The sequence below is a fragment of the Aedes albopictus genome, chromosome 2, assembly GCF_035046485.1.
Source record: "Aedes albopictus strain Foshan chromosome 2, AalbF5, whole genome shotgun sequence".
In the NCBI taxonomy this organism is placed as follows: domain Eukaryota; kingdom Metazoa; phylum Arthropoda; class Insecta; order Diptera; family Culicidae; genus Aedes; species Aedes albopictus.
This window is the reverse complement of record NC_085137.1, coordinates 208,942,867-208,960,067: the sequence shown is the minus strand read 5'-3', so window position 1 is coordinate 208,960,067 and position 17,201 is coordinate 208,942,867. Positions and strand designations below refer to the sequence as shown.

Sequence of the window (17,201 nt, the reverse complement as noted above, 5' to 3'; positions counted from 1 at the left end):
TTCTTTTAAAAACAATTCTCAATGACAAAGCATAGTAGAATCAAAGATTTTTTATAGAAAATGAAAAAAAATTTCCCAGAAATCCAAAAAAAAATGAACTGGAAAATATTCTCGAGCTCGCGATTTTTTTTAATAAATTGAGGAGGGAACTTAATGAATAATTTCTCACAAAATTGGCCATAACTCAGGAACGAAAAAAGTACACCCTAAAGGTTACTGGAATTGAAAGTTCCTGAGTTATGGCTAATTTTGTAATAAATGGCCATATAAGCCTTTTCTTTGAAATCCCATTTTGTAGCAACCAAAGGCAATCTTCCCGGTTAAAAAAAAATTGATAGTATTAAGGTACACCGGGGCAAGTTGAAACGGGTGGGGCAAGTTGAAACACGAAGTTTTGAAATAGATTTCAATACAATTTAGAAATTTTGCCTTCGCTAAAAGATTGTTTGAATCAAAATCTATGTGTTATGGTGATCAAACTGTTTATCATCATTAGAAAACATCATTTTAGCCCGCTGTTTCATCTTACCCCACCCGTTTTAACTTGCCCCGGTGTACCTTAAAATAAAACTGTAAGTTATATACTGAGTTATTGAATAAATAAAATTAAAAAAAAAATAACAAAAATAATCTTATTTGTTCCATAGAAAAGAAAGAATCCCTTTTCAGTACAATGGATAATTGAGGCAGAAACAGTTTTTCCCAGCTTTTCTTAACGGTGTAAAGTTTCATGAAAAATATAATCCATATTTGTTCAGATATTTTAGAAAATTTGCAATTGCTTTGATAAAAAAAAACTTTGTTTTTCCGATGCTGCGAATGAAATATGGGTTTTCAAAGAAAATACTTTATACCCGAGCAGAGGAAAATATCAAAATAATAACATCGGAATCACAAAACCTGTTTTTATATCTCGGTTTGTTATTATTAACTTATTAAGTCATCACCGTTCCATAACATGTTCTGTTGGGCAATCTTATTTTGTTATGATCGTGCTCATGGTATATTTTCTTTAAATTACATTTCAATAACATGTTTTGTTGTAGCACAAGTTCAGATATTATTGTGTCATTGAGACTGTACTAACATTTGATCATTAATATTACAATATAACTAACTTTGCAATCAAAACTACACCATTCGAGATTTTCGTTGTTCACATCATTCCGTGAGGAACTGTAAGAGAAAATATTATTTTGCCATCAGTTCCTCTTCTTTCTGACATTACGTTTTAACTGTGACATAGCCAACTTATCAGCCTTTTGTTTTATAAGCACTTTGAAAAGTATGCTCGTTTTTTTTTGGTCCCAATTTCAGTTAAGTATGAATATGAATATAGAGAGTGTAATAGAGTGTTAGCCATTTTATTAAACATTTTGGATCAACTGGTGGAATTTAAGGACGAACTACACTTTTTCGACAAAAATGTAAAAAAATAAGTTATCAAGAAGAAGAACTCTACTGATTATTATTTTTAGACATTTTATTTTTATTGATTTCACTGCATCGATCCCACTTAGATTCACTTGGATAAATGTGTCAATGAATGAGATAATAATGTAAATTAATCTTATAACAATGAACCACCTAATAAAGGGCTTCTAAACGTCGGTAGTTTTTAATCTTAAGTTGTTTGGAAAATAAACGAAAACTATTTCTTCTCTCTGTTTTCGATAATAAATCGCTTGCGACAACAATAGCGTCCCAATTATGAATGAAACATTTAACAATATATGCTATTGTTGCGTATCCCATTGAATTCATATGGGACTTTAGAGGAGTTCCTATCCGCAACTGAAAAAAAGCAGCTTTTGTTTTCAGATTGTTATCAATAACTTATTCATATCAAAATTAGTTATTGAAATATTTTAAAAAATCGCTGTTATTAAGTTGTTATTGAAACTAACAAAACATGTTATTAAACAGGTCTTCCAGGAACATTTTTATGTTATATTTTTTGTTATTTTGCCGCTTATGACAGACAAGTTTAGAACAGGATATGTTATGTAAATAACATGAAAATAACTCTTTCCGTTACTCAGTTATTTTTCCGAAATAACACATTATATTATGCTGTTGCTATTCCCTTCTGCTCGGGTATGCTTGATTATATGGTAATTTTTCACAAAATTGGTTATAACTCAGGAGCGAAAAAAAGTACATCTTAGAAGTTACTGGAATTGAAGTTTATGAAGTGTCCTTTTCAAATTTTATTACAAAATTTCTGCGAGTTCGGGCATAGTTTTTCCGGCTCTTCTTTATGAATTTTCAATTCAACGGTGAAAAATTTTGTGCAAAACTTTTTCCAGTTCATATTTTTTTGGAATTTGTTTTCATTTTCATGAAAAAAAAACTTTGTTTCTACGATGCCTACGATGCCTGAATTTTGAGTTTGTCGAGTTTAGCTAACCGAAACACAATATTTTGACACTTTAGTGATAGGAATACCTAAAACCAATTCCCATTTAAAGTGGAATACACTTTAAAGTTCGATCTGGATTTTACCCAAATTAGGGTTGAATTAACCACATCAAAAATTAGTAGTTTTTCGCCAAATCCAGATAAAACCGCGAATTTTCATAACTACTATTGAATTATCCCACTAGTTCCTTCATTTTTAGAGATAATATGTACATTTTGAAGAATTTTAGGTTTTTGCCTGAAGTTGCCACATGACTCGAACTCTTGCCTTCACAATTCGAACTTTTGCCCCACCATGTGTAAAATATGATTTCCAAATCTTTTTTTTTTTGCAAGAAGTTATACATGCCAAAGCTTCTTCAAAATATACCTAGTTACACCCAAAATAAAATACCAAATTCGGATTCATTATAATTTCAATCCACGCGTTGAAAGTACATAAAGTGCCCCACACAATGCATATTGCATACGTTTGCGTTTGCGTGGCAGTAGTTTGACACATTTCCCATGGAAAAACTGTCAAAAAACGCAAACCTCGACGGAACGGACGCTATGTGTTCCAGGCTTAACAGTAAAAAATTACACTTTTTATTAACAAAAACCAACATTTAGTCATAACTTTTCGAAATATTAATCAATTTTCATAATTTTTGGAGTAAAAGACTCTCATTTAAAAAGGTTTCGAACAACCTGGACACCCGAAACAAATAATTTGAATTCAGCTCAAAAACTTGAAAAGAAACCGCACTCGAACTTCGCACCACTCTACTCTACAGCCTTTTTTGAGATGGCACACATTTACCAAATGTAGGCGACCATGCCTCTGTAGCCGACCTACTGATACCTGAACATTATATCTGACTTTCGATTTGAATAGCTCGAATCTGCATAGGAATCACAACAAACATACGACCTATTCAAATCAAACGCCAAATATAGTCTTTCGGTACACCTTAGTGTACGAAAAAGGGAGTTATACGCAGCCACCTTATCTTGTTATTAGTTAATGATTCTTGAACCACCATATGAGACGGTACATTTGTCAAAAGTGCAAAAAAAGATCCGCAAATGCCTTTCACATCGGAATTTATTTTTTTAGAGACAGTAAATAACTTTTTTTACAGTAATAAGTAATGTTTTCGTATTTTTTTTTCATATGGTTTCATGCTTCGCATCTATCCATGAAAATCCAGCCACCAGACAGGTCGCTGCACAGCAAATAATTTTGTAATATCCAGGCGTGTGTTTTTTGGCGATGTATCTTATTTTCGAACGTAATTTCACTGGGTTACATGAGTTTTCCAACAGTTATCACACTTACCATGCACATTCAGGTTGGCACAGGAAAGTATCAACAAACTCGTTCCAGTGGATACCTAGAAGCAGTATCATCTTTATCATTCACCTTGTAACTCGGTGAAATAGCTGAGAGGTAAGGGATCTGCCTCAAAATCAACGGATTAGTATACGAATCCATGCCAATATTTTATTTAAATATGATTCATCAATCCATTCCAGTTCTAGCGATTGCTAGACCCATTTTGAAGCTTCGGTGGCTATTTTGCTTGGATGATATAATTTGTACGTCATTTTTACGACGTGACTGATGTGCAGCGAAATGGATGTGATATAACAAGTTTTTTTTTGCTGTGTGCTCAGCTTGGTGAAAATATCAGTAAGGCAATTCGCGCCGAGTTCGACGACTGCACACTTTAGAAAAAGACATGGGATCCCTAAACATTCAAAGAAACTGCAGTAACATATCCAGGACATAGTCCCGAACTGATGAAGCTCTTCTAAAAAATCAGTGCTTGAGTCCCGTTTCGATGTAGTCGCCAAGGTGAGAATCATGATAGGAAAATACATAGATAAATATAAATTTGTGTGGCTTCGTGGTCGTGCGGCTAGTGGCACAAAGTATTTAGTCGCATCGTGTTAAGCGGCGTGGGTTCGATTCCCACCGCAGCTGTCAGGAAATGTTTTCGGCTGTGCCACTGGGCGTTACATGCTAGTCCGTTGTCTAGTGTTGTGCTTCCTTCGAAGAGCGAATAGCTCACTGGAAGCATTGAACGTGTCCGTGTCTTTAAATGATAATCAATCATTTACATAAGAATATCATATCGAACATTGTGACCATACAATGATGGGTTTAAAAATGAAGAGAAATGAAGTAGACATACATTGCGCAATACTCACTGTTTCAACTCATCGCTCCTACCGCTATTGATCTGCAAATCACCCTCAATTCAATAACTTACTTCTGCTGAATCACTAAATATACTTTAGAACATCTGTCTCATGTATTCACGTTTGGCCGTATAGCTCGGTACTACCCAGTCATCATATTGTGTTCAAATTAATTTCAATCAATTTTGTATATGTATTACCAAAACTACGGTCACACCCGTTTCTTTTTTATAGTTTTTTCAGTTCACATTTCTTCCATCTACAAGTTTCAATACTAGAATACTGTGTAGAGAAGCACTCTACACTACGTCCCGCCGCAAATTTTGAAATTACAAATAATGGTTAATATCTTTCTATTTCCAGCTAATATTTTGATCTTCATCTGAGTTAATATTGCAAATTGTGCGAATCAACGAAAATGAAGTTCACAATTTTGTCTGGACTCCACCTGCTGTCTCCTAAGCGCACACGTTTTTCTCTTTCGTTCAGGTTCTTACTTTTACTTACTACTCCCACACTTTCTCTGATCTGCTATTTCTGCCTTCTAGTTTTCACTAATGTAAAATTCCTAAACATCGAATCACTATAGCAAAGAACTACAATTAAAATGTCTCTCAAATGGTTCGATTTGTTTGTGTTTGTTTCCATAGCGTCTATACTGTACAGGTTCGATTCTTGTTGCTTTGCTGGTTTAGCCTTCAACGATATATTAGTTTTACCCCTGATTCTACACCCTAGAGTCAATGTAACGAATGTGTGTATCATTATTTGTTTCATAAATGCTGTACAGGGAGATTTTCTCTACCATAATCTCAGGGCCACTGACTGTAGACGGCGCAGCGTCTCCGTCGCCCGTTATAAAGAACATATCTCGTAATGTGTGTCTTACGTACTTCCTGAGCCGTTGTTGCTGCTACTGATATTGGTGCTAGTGCTGTTAGCGGGATGCGTTTGATTGCGCTGGTTCAGAACGTCGTCCACTTGAATCAGTTGCTCGATGGGAATCAGCGACAGTTCACCGCCCGGGGGCGGCGCTGGAAGAGCTTCCTAAAAGCGTGAACGGGTTAATTCCAAGCCAAGCAGGGTGGTGATTAAAATAACTAAGTGCAATTACCCTGGCTTCTTGCGCGGCCTTTTCGGCGCGCTTTGCGCGTTGTTCCTTCAACTTCAGGGAGAATATCGCCACCGAACGGGCTCGCTTCACCAGACTTTGCTTCAGTCGTGATTTCTTGGCGGCCAGCTCTGCCGCGGCTGAACGAGGTACAAATAAGCAAGGGTGGTTTACCAGTGATCGCAATTTTAAAACTAGGAAGAGAATGACATACCTTTGGCTTCCTCCTCGGTTTGTGGCTTAACGGTGGGTGCAGTTGTGCTCGTTCCGGGATGTTCAGTGACCGGTTTGGGTGCCACATTGCTCCACGAGGGCGCTCCTTTTAGCAACTCGGATTCACCTCCAATCGCCAACTCTTGTTGCTAAAATATTAAAAGGTGTTTTTATAATATTAAACAAGTACGATATGTTTCACAGATTAACATGGAAACCAATGAATAATAAGACATGTTTGGCATGATTTTTATCAAGGACTGATCATTAATTACGTAAGACACTTTTCGCGTTTTTCCGCTTTTCATCCATACACTCAGCGAAAATAACTATCGAAAATCATGAAGATACCTTTATGAATTTTTGGTATAACCAAAAATTATGGATGTCATAAGAATACCTTATGATAATTGATCGTGCTTAAATAAAAAGAAATCGGGTTAACCCAGCTAGCAATTTGGTTTCTATATCGAATTTGCAACTGAAATAGTCACACATATATAGCACGAAAGAATTCGTATTCAATGCACGAAACAGGCATATACATACTAAAGTGGTAGCCATATCGAAACATATATACGATTACTGCGATTTCATTCAACATAATTTACGATTTCTCGAAAAATTTCTGCGATTTCGCCGATTTTCTCCGTCTAAATATACGATTTGCATGATCTTATTACGATTGAGTGTACCGATATACGACTCAAGATTTTCAAGTAAAAAAACAATTGGTGTTCGATGGGAATTGAACTTAGGTCCTTTGATTGATAACTGCGCGTTGTCTGTATTGGCTATATTGCCAAGTTGGAAATAGAGAGTTCAAAGTGAATGGCATGAAACAAAAAAAAATAGCATGATACGGTGCGAGACTTGTGGTGGGAGCGTTGTTGTTGTGCATTGAGTGGCACCAAAAGTGGTGCCTTGCAAGCGGCCAGAAATTGACATCGTTGTTGGAATCTATACATCGTTATGAAAATTTTCAGTTTATTTGGCTGAGTGTATGGTACAATTTTTATGTAGATGAGCTCGTGATATCTGAACTCGCCTCCAACCTGAACCCTTTACGTAATTAATGTATATCCCCATCTGCAAAAAATCTAACGTGTAAGCATTTAAGTAAGCATTGCTCTACGACTGCGACAAGGTATAGTACAAGAAGGTTTCAAAACAAGAATTTGCTTCCGCAGATCTGATGTATAAGCTTAGTATTGCTTGGCACTAAAACGTGGGGCAAACCCCAAATCGGCCGTTTAGCAGAAGGATCGTAACACAGTGCAACACATAAAATGTAAAGAAAATTTCATCCTTTGCTCTCATCAACTCTTGCACTTTGGGGTTTTGCTAGTTTACTTTAAAATTTTGATCTATTCCACTCTCTACACCATGTCCAATAAATTCTCATACAAAATTAAATTTAGTTTAATTCACATCTGTAAAAAGGAATTACATGGTAAATGTATTATTTTAATGATGATGCACTGCTGTTCTACGTCCAATTGTTCCATGTTATATGGGAATCCCATATTCATGTAACATGGGACAATTATACATGGAACGACAGTACAACAGTGATGAAACACAGTACAGCCGAATTTCGATCGATGGGCCCGTTAGGTAGGCTAGCCCAGTTAAAACGAAGTCATACGTCACTTTTTGACGTGCAGCACGATTGGTCGAGGTTGGTAGCCACTAACTCGGCTTAGAGCTTAGAGCAACTATCGAAAGTTGACAGTATATATTTTAGAAATAACTGTCCTTTATCCTTTTCTATTAATCTCTAATGTGTCTAAGTCCATTTCAGCCAGCATGCACGCCTTTTTCACTGGTATTTCGTATCATCGTATTCATCGAGTAATGGTTTTAAATTCAAACAAATTGTTGGGGAAAGATGAAGCATGTTCGATGAGATTAGAATTACCTTGTACCAACCAAAATACCGTGTCATTAATTGGCTCGGTAGCTTAGTTGGAAAAGCACTTGTCTAGCGTATAAGGGTCATGAGTTCAAATCTCACCTGAGCTGTGGATTTTTTCGCAATTTTACTAATAATATATCCATCTGTACATATGTACGTTGAGTTCATTAAAAATCATTAATTGACCACACGGATTGGTATATCGAAAACTTTGCAGTTTGCTTTCCTCATTTTTTTTGGTTTTTGATTTTTTATTAAATAACGAAGAAATATTTTTAAAATCGGTTTTCGTACACATGTAGAGTATGGATCAAACTATCTTCTGAATTTTTTTGTGGTGAAAAATGCTTTCCATTTTTGCAGAAACCATTTTTTTGTGAAATGTCGTTCAAAAATGGTTTCTGCAAAAACGAAAAACATTTTCCATCACAAAAAAAATCAGAAGATAGCTTGATCCATACTCTACATGTGTACGAAAACCGATTTTGAAAATATTGCATCGTTATTTAATAAAAAAAATCAAAAACCAAAAAGTGAGGAAATGCTTCCAGTTTCGCCTTAAGTCTACAATAAATATTAGCAATGGCTGCAAAATTCTTAAAAGGAAGTCCGGAAGAAATCCCGGAAAAAATCGAGACAAAGTCCGGGATGAATCTTGAAAAACTCTGAGAGACATCTCGTAAAAACCATCAAAAGAAATCCCTCGATAACCATTAAAAAACATCTCGGGAGAAACTCTAGAGAAAACTTCTTGAAAAAATGTGTACCTACGATAGCTATGCAGCAGAAGAGTCACACTCGAGCGTTAAGTATTCGTTTTTTTCGATTTGTGTATTCGATCGACAGGAGTTCCAGATTTTCAGCAATGGGTGAGCACGTTTCGTGCTATTATTTTAATGCAAAAACTCAAAGAATGTTCATTTTAAAATAACATGTAATAGTAGATATTCCTGCGACAGGTTTTTTTTTAATATTTTAATCACACTTTTCAGGTAATGGCGTTGATTGCTGATTTACGGTTTCTAAATAGAGTAGATTACTTTTTGAAAATAAACATTGATCGACCATCTGACTTGGATGATCGGTTGCTTCAGGCGTTAATAATAGCGTGGCAGTCTGCATGATATAATTTAAAAATCAATAAATTATATCATTTATCAAAGTGAATTCTGACCTAAAGATACCTTTCTAAGTTCAAATAAGTTAAGCCAATCATCGTGTTCAGTTAATTTCTGTGTGGAATGGACGAAAGGTTTCTGCTTCCTGCTCGGATGGAGACATGATTTCTATGAAAAATACCATATTTGGAAAAAAATATATTTGAACGCTTTAAATGAAAAACACCTTTTTCGTCAGAGACGAACCAGCCACGGGCTGAAATTCTCTTTAATAAAGATAATGAAAAAATCCTTTTTCGTTTTTTAATAATTCAAAGATGACAACAAGGATGAGAAAGATCTTTTGAATAAATCGGCCTGCGCAATTCTGAGATATGCGACTGATGAAAAAATGTTGCATATTAAATGCACTCGAACTACAAAGTTTTTGCGAAAAATCAATGTTTAAAAAATTATGTAAAGCAAACATTTTTTTCTGGCGATGAAAATTCTGGTGATGGAGATATCATCGAAAAGCACATTGTCCAAGCACCCTCGATATCAAAGAAAACACCTCAACAAGATTGCTTTTGAGTGAATTCATATTCGATATCGCAACACTTTGTGTAGAATAGTCACAGTGGACTTACCAGATTGGTAGGCATATTGGTTCACATGAAGATGCATGTAAGCCAATTGGACATCACGGATGTAATGATCGACAATGCGTTCTAAGCATTTTAGAAGAAAAGACGTCGAACTGAAAGGCCTGAAACTTTTTGCTTCTTTATACGACGCACGATCCACTTTCGGAAAAAAAAACATTAATATCCCTCCAAGATTTGGGAATATACCCTGTAGAAAAACTGCATACAAGCAGTTTTTTTTTCAACACGTGTTTGAAATAATCAAACCATTCGTGCGCCTCTTTGAACCCCGAAAATGCACAGCCCTCGCGCAGTATACGGCAAGCGAGGTTTTTTGGCGGTGCTGTACTTTTTACAATGGCGCGAAGCGAATGACTCAAGAAAGAATCTGAAAAAAATGCTTCTGCAATCAAATTCGTTTAGGGTACCTGTACCAGTTATCGCACTACCTAAGAAAAACTACTTCCACAAAAATAAGAAGAAGACCGACGAACGTCGTTGATATGTCAAATGATAGATTTGTTTTCATACTTTACAGGAAAAATATAAAATCTGAGCCAAACCCACTTTTACTATTTATTACGGCGTGTGCCAGTTATGGACATACTTTTTAATTTCGGTTCCACTTCGCACTATTTACATGCATTCCTTATGGGATTTGCCATAACTGGTACACTATGGCGAAATAGGGTGCAAGGAAGCCGAAATTTTAAGGAAAATGATTTATTTTTATCATAATTTGAGCAAAATGTGAAATTTAAATGAGTGCAATCATCTTTTATGAACGTGATCTATTGTTCAAATATTTTATCTTGATGATTTGCATCGTTAAAGATTGAAAATCAACTATGGCGAATTTGAGGTACTATAGCCATAACTGGTACACTGAGCCTATATTAAATTTCACGTTTAGTTACGCTTCTAGGTACAAATTTGCTAAAAGTGCTCGCCTCTTCCTGATGGAAAAGCTGGTTACGCCCTTAGTTGAAAACCAGATTTTATGGCGTACACATATAGAATATCATGCAAAGTTGGACATTTGGTCTCAACATATTCATAAAAGTTGTGAGTTTGGCTTTAAGAACATCTGAAAATTGCTTTGAGAAATCCCTTATAATTCACAAGATGTAATTGTTTAAGACCAAATTTTAACCCAAAACTGGACATTGGAATAAACCAAAATTTCATAGTACATAAACTAGCAAAACCCCAAAATATTTTGCTAATTTTGATGAGTATTTTCAGAAACTGAGATTGAACATGTGTTTATCTTTTATGTGTTGCACTATGTATGTTAAACAAACTGTACATAACTGTAGTTATGAATATCTATTAAAATAGGTACACTCTCGATCAATAGTTTGGGGTCATCCCCTCAAAAACATGTCATTTTTTTAAGCCCATATCTCCGCCAATTTGCCTCCGATTTCAAAACTCTAGATCTCATTCAAAAAATAATAAGTCGAGGAAACTTTGAACATGATTTTAATGAAACTTTAACAAAAAATGTTGTATGTAAACTTAAGCTAAAGTTGTCAAATTTTCTAAAAAAATGAATCTAAATTTACGACAGTGTCGCTGAAAATTGGATCGACCAAATTTTAAGATGAGAGAGGTGATATAACCTTATTTTTATTAGCTTTCAACTACTTTTTACAGAACCTAGCTAAAAAATCTAAAAAAAAATAAGTAAATTACCTCTTGATGTCATCGACCAAAAGCTTGGGGTCACCCCTCAACATGATGTATCGGCCAAAAGTTTGAGGTCACTATCGTAAAATATGGAAAAGTGATTTGTAGATATCTTTGTCATCTTTCATTAAATTTTAATTCTTTTTGGCTTATTTGAAACATAATGAATGGCACTTACTGGCAGAGACATTGAACCACACAGATTTTTCAAAATTTACATACTAAAACTTAACGTAAAATTGCCTCATGTTTTAAAATGTGGCGAAATGTGTTAATCATACATACCATTTTTAAATATAAAAATCGTTGAATACTTTAAATTAAAAACATCAAACGTTAGTTTAATTAATTATCTTTGAAATAAGCCAAAAAGAATTAAAATTGAACTATAGATGACGAAGATATTAACAAATCACTTTTCCATGTTTTATGATAGTGACCCCAAACTTTTGGCCGATACACCATTTTGAGGGGTGACCCCAAACTTTTGGTCGATGACATGAAGAGTTAATTTGCTTAAAAACTTTTCTTCCAGATTTTTTAGCTAAGTTCGGTAAAAAGCAGTCGAAAGCTAATAGAAAATAGGTTATATTTCCGCTCTCATCTTAAAATTTGGTCGACCCAATTTACAGCGACACTGCCGTAAGTTTATTTTTATTTTTTAGAAAATTTGATAACTTTAGCTTAAGTTTACATACAAACAGTTTTGAAAAAAAATCATTTAATCTTCTTCTTCTTCTTCTTGGCGTAACGTCCTCACTGGGACAAAGCCTGCTTCTCAGCTTAGTGTTCTATGAGCACTTCCACAGTTATTAACTGAGAGCTTCCTCTGCCAATGACCATTTTGCATGTGTATATCGTGTGGCAGGCACGAAGATACTCTATGCCCAAGGAAGTCAAGGAAATTTCCTTTACGAATAGATCCTGGACCGACCGGGAATCGAACCCGTCACCCTCAGCATGGTCATGCTGAATACCCGTGCGTTTACCGCCTCGGCTATATGGGCCCTAAAAATCATTTAAATCATGTTCAAAGTTACTTTGACTTATTATCTTTTGAATGAGACCTGGGGTTTTGAAATCGGACGCAAATTGGCGGAGATATGAGCCTAAAAAAATGACATGTTTTTGAGGAGATGACCCCAAACTTTTGATCGGGAGTGTACGACCAGGCCGTAAAATGTATTGAAGATTCGCCCGCATTTAGTGAACTTTTTCGCAAGGTAACCAAACTTTCCCTTTTTCCCCTATTTTGTTAATAAAATAAAAAAAAACAACATCAAACAAAAACAAATTCAATTGGAATTCAAAGTTTATCTCATTTTCTATTACATTGAATCCAATATGTGGGTATTTTTTAATTGACAAACCATCAATGGGATACAACAATAAACAGCAAAGCAAACAATCAGTGCAATGGTCGTCGCATTAATTTTGAATAGATAATAATCTCTTGGGCCAAATGTGCATATGCACTAGTCTGCATATGTCAGTCGAGTTCCACAGCACCGGGATCAAAGGTTAGTGTTTAACTTCTGTCTGCCAAGCTTTTGCAAGTTACCTTCGCTACAATGCAGTCGGTGCTTCTGTGAATTATCGAAGGATCTGCCGCCTTCAAACGCTTCGCCCACTCGGCACCTCCACTAGGCCCAATCGTGAGGTGGTGTTCGGTGTGCTTTCGTGCGAGTTACACAAATCATCAACATAGTTCAACGTGGAAGGACAAAGTGAATGACGACCAACGGAAACGAAATCGCACCCCAAGACGGTACAGTAGTGTGATCAAGAAAATGAATAAAAAGAGAAAAGTGCATTTCCACACGGGTTAGTACGGTTCGGTTCGATGGTACAACACTGACCTTGAGTCGGCTCACCTCGATGTTGGGCATCCATTCTTTGGATTTGATGCGTGGCCGGAAGGGAGGTATTTCCGGTATTCTCGGTGGCGAAGCGTTCGCCGAGGAAACGTTCTGTGGGCTCTGAGTGACGGGCGAGTGCATGGTGGAATGTGCCTGCTTGCGGAAAGGTGGAATCTCTGGGATTTGGATGGGCTGCGATGCCACCCGTGGACTCATGCTTTCACTGAAAGTATCGATAAAGGTTCATTAGTACAAATTACAGTCTGGACATCGATAGGGGGTTAACATTCATTCGTTCTAGTTTAATGCTCATTAGACCGAATTGTTCAGATTGTACTATAGGAAGGGAAACAAAACGAGAAGGAAGCTAGAAATAATTTTGAAATTTGTTTGCGTATTCTGTTTTGGTTGAAGAAAAATAAAGCGCTTTTTATCACATCTACGGGAAGTAAAAACATCTAGATTTAAAGGGGAAAAGTTTATACTTAAACCATACCCAAGATTGATGCTTCGCTTATCGTAAATACTATAACTGTGCTTCATCGACTGTCCACGGAATGGCGGAATTTCAGCGAGCTTAATGCTTGGCTTCTTTGGGCATGCACTATAAATGTAATTATAAAGAAAGTATAGCAAAATGCTAGCAATAAGATATAAAATATGTTTGAAACTATTCGACCGATACATATTTACGATCAATAACTGCATTTGCACCAATCGTCGAATTGTTTCCACAACACTTTGGAAAGAACATGTAACAAGCTAACTACAATAAAGTATGAATTATTTCACACAAATCGAATTATAAGTAGAGGAAGGCAGTCCACAGCAAAACACTTGCTGTCTGAGAACTCTTATTGTATTTTCAGTAGCTAAGATTAAGTTCTGCTTTTTTCGTCATTAAAGCATGCATCTCTTTTTAACATAAAAAGGTAAAAGGTCTAGTACACTACCACCAGAAATGTGTATCATCATGTGTATCATTGGACAGATACAGATATTTCGACTACCACTTGTAATCTTCCTCAGTGTCAGTTATCCACTCATAGATTACAAGTGGTAGTCGAGAATACGTGTATCTTATTGTTGGTGAGGTTTAAGTCTTCTTACTGCCTTATTGCTTCGGCTTAATGACTGTAGACTACCTTCCTTAAATCCTTAAGTGTAAATAGTGGTAAGACACATACTCAAAATATGGTTCAACATGTACCAAATAAGAAATGCACTTTGAGAAAATACTGTTATGGCACAGAAAATCATATTCACAGTAAAGTGGCCCACACTTATATGAAAAATAAAAATTTCGAAAAATTCCAAGTATTTCCTCCTTAATCAGTTGTTTTGGACTCCCAGCAGCTACGTTCAAAATTTGAGCAAAATCGGTTAAGCCTAGGGGGCGCTCAACAAGCTTAATGTTTGTATGGGAAAACGTAGCCAAATGTATACAGAAATTTGAAGTTTTCGATTTTTGCCGCTAGGTGGCACTGTAAGCGTTCAATGACTAAACCCTTTGGTATTACTGTAGGTAACTATATGCCAAACAACTTTGTCGAAGACCGCAAAGTGATACGACGCTTGGTAATAAAGTTATACCATAGGTAAAGTGAGGATAAACTTTATTGTTGTTTTTCCGCCTCACTTTGCGTAGGGTATAACTTTTTTGACAGCCGTCTTTGCCGAAATTATTTAGCATATAGTCATCTACAAGCAAAGGGTTTAATTATTGAACGCTTACAACGCCACCTAGAGGCAAAAATCGAAAACTTGAGATTTCTGCATACATTTGGCCAAGTTTTTCCATACAAACTTTAAGCCTGTTGAGCGCCCCTGTTAGCTGATATCGCATCAGTGCGCCGTACGTCTAGACCTTAATCCACGATGAGTGAAACGCTAGAAGAAAGGCTCTCGCTACCACGCGGTGAGTACCATAACAGATGAAAACATTAGTTGATAAGAAGATAAGAACGAGGAAAAGCCAACTGAATTCGATTAAAGGCAGTACCTTTGTTGCTAGATATCAATAATTTAATAGTAAAATTCTACTGCAAACTACGTTAAGTTTAGTTGTTTAAATTTCAAACAGTGCAAGTGCATGAGATTCATTTGAGGTAAGCGTAAACTTCTAAAACTTATCCACTTAAACTAAATTACCGTTCTTATAAATAGGCAATCATTTACGTGCTAAACAAACGGGAGCTATTCTTTCTTCCATATCACCGGTAAGAAGACACATTATAAATTAAATAGAATATATTCTAATTGTTGATATTGTGATAGACTGTATCCTATGCCAAAACGGTCTTAGAACGGCGAATATCGGCGCGCTACCATAACTGAACTTAAGAACCGGTGAGAAAATATGAAATGTAGTTTCTTTATATGTTCATTTATCTACCTCCTAAACTAAATCATAGCTACGACTACCAGGCCAAACATCCGCTCATTGCTTGCCTACGAATTGCACGAAAGGAACTAAACGTGAGTAGAAGTGATAGTATTAAGCCATAATCAATGAACTGCTTTGGGCAAACACACTACGGTCCAATGAATTTGAACAGGGGTTTCCAAAACCATCCACACGTTGCATGAAAAACAACAATGTAAATTGTAGGATATATTACTTATTGATGCAACATGTATTCAATGTTATTTTTAGGAAAATTATATTCTCCCTGTTATCATCGGATCACGAGTATTCATTCATTCCGTGTCGAAGAATCACAATTTCGGAAGTTCCGTTGAATAAAAATTCAACATCATATAATTTTCGTTTACACAACGAGTCGAGCGTAATGCCTAGTCGCGGTGTCATTAAGTCGGGTGTGAAAAGTGATAAAGGGGCGAGGCCAAAGGAAACTGTGGTTGGTGATCAAAGTGCTGGTAATCCCGAAGTGGTGGTTGTAGATGAAACCATGGAAGGGCATACGTGCAAGACGTGTCGAAGACCGGACACCGAAGACATGGTACAGTGCGACAGATGCGATGGATGGTTTCATTTTTCCTGCGTGGGCGTTTCAGAAGAGGTTGCTGACAAGAGCTGGAGTTGCACTAACTGCGTTACCGCGAAATGGATCCAGCGAACTAAAACAGCTTTGGAAGAAAGTGCCCTACACAGAAAGGAGAACATCGATCAAAGGTCGACTAGAAGCCAGTCGGTCGGTAATATCGCAACAAGTACCCGTGTTAATCCAGTAATTCTCCCTACGTCGGTATCCCAGAAACCTACCTCGTCAGTACAACTCCCAATGGACGCAGTTGAGCAAACAAGATTGGATCAACAGAAGCATCAATCGGCTCCGCCAGTTGACAGCAATGGTGCAGGCATAGGAATTCCACGAGACGTAGAAAAGGCACTGTCGGAGATTTATGTTTCCTCTTCACAAAAATCAGCGGTACAGCGAGCGAAGCTACAGTTAATGCGGCTGGAGGAAGAACGGCTGTTTCAGCAGCAGCAAGACGAACGTCGGCGAGCCGCGGAAGAAAGGGCTGCGCAGGAACATAGAGAGTTCCTGGACAAGAAATACCGTCTTCTAGAAGAAGTTGTTAGTGAGAGGAGTTCAAGGAGTCGCAGCGATACTTCAAGTCGGGTCAACGATTGGGTACAGACGGCTAGTCAAGTGCAGCAGATTGAACCAGACGTGGAGGTTCCCTCGAGGAATGTAGGGCTAGTTCATACAACTGGGCAGTTCGGCCAACAACGCATACGGTTCGAACCAAGCGCTCAAACTGGATCTGCCAACAACGTACAGACTGCCCAGCAGTTCACCCATCGTCTTCCGAATCAGCAGTTCCGCTCACCAGGACAACCATCGCACTCTAGGTTCACTACTAATCAGAGAGGTTTGCCGATGCAAGTAAGCCAAGTCGACTACCAGATTGGATCATCGCTTGGGCGCCCATCTCAGCCGAATTTCGTTCCCGCGAGAACCGTCGATCATCAGAGCTTCGTCACATGCACCAATAGGGGTGTTTCATCCCAACAGCATGCGAGTCAGACCCACCGGCCGGCGTTCAACTCTACCACCTTCGACGGACCGGTTCAGGTGCCACCAGCGT

At 37.1% G+C, this 17,201-nt stretch overlaps 1 protein-coding gene across 15 annotated transcripts in view; it reads right to left on the bottom strand.

The window, feature by feature from the left end:
• Positions 1-4,781: 4,781 nt before the first annotated feature.
• The window catches only part of LOC109621958 (anoctamin-8), a 121,073-nt gene continuing 108,653 nt past the window's right edge, over positions 4,782-17,201 (bottom strand). For 13 of the 15 annotated variants that reach the window (XM_062851066.1, XM_062851067.1, XM_062851058.1 and 10 more), the window contains 6 exons: positions 13,642-13,749; positions 13,161-13,368; positions 12,848-12,961; positions 5,934-6,081; positions 5,723-5,859; positions 4,782-5,655 (listed from right to left, as the gene is read on the bottom strand). In XM_062851066.1, coding sequence (XP_062707050.1) covers positions 5,494-5,655; positions 5,723-5,859; positions 5,934-6,081; positions 12,848-12,961; positions 13,161-13,368; positions 13,642-13,749 — 877 coding nt within the window. In that variant the 3' untranslated portion in view covers positions 4,782-5,493. Of the gene's footprint in view, positions 5,656-5,722; positions 5,860-5,933; positions 6,082-12,847; positions 12,962-13,145; positions 13,369-13,641; positions 13,750-17,201 lie in introns of all 15 variants that reach the window. The other 2 variants (XM_029869104.2, XM_029869105.2) reach the window with 2 other exon arrangements.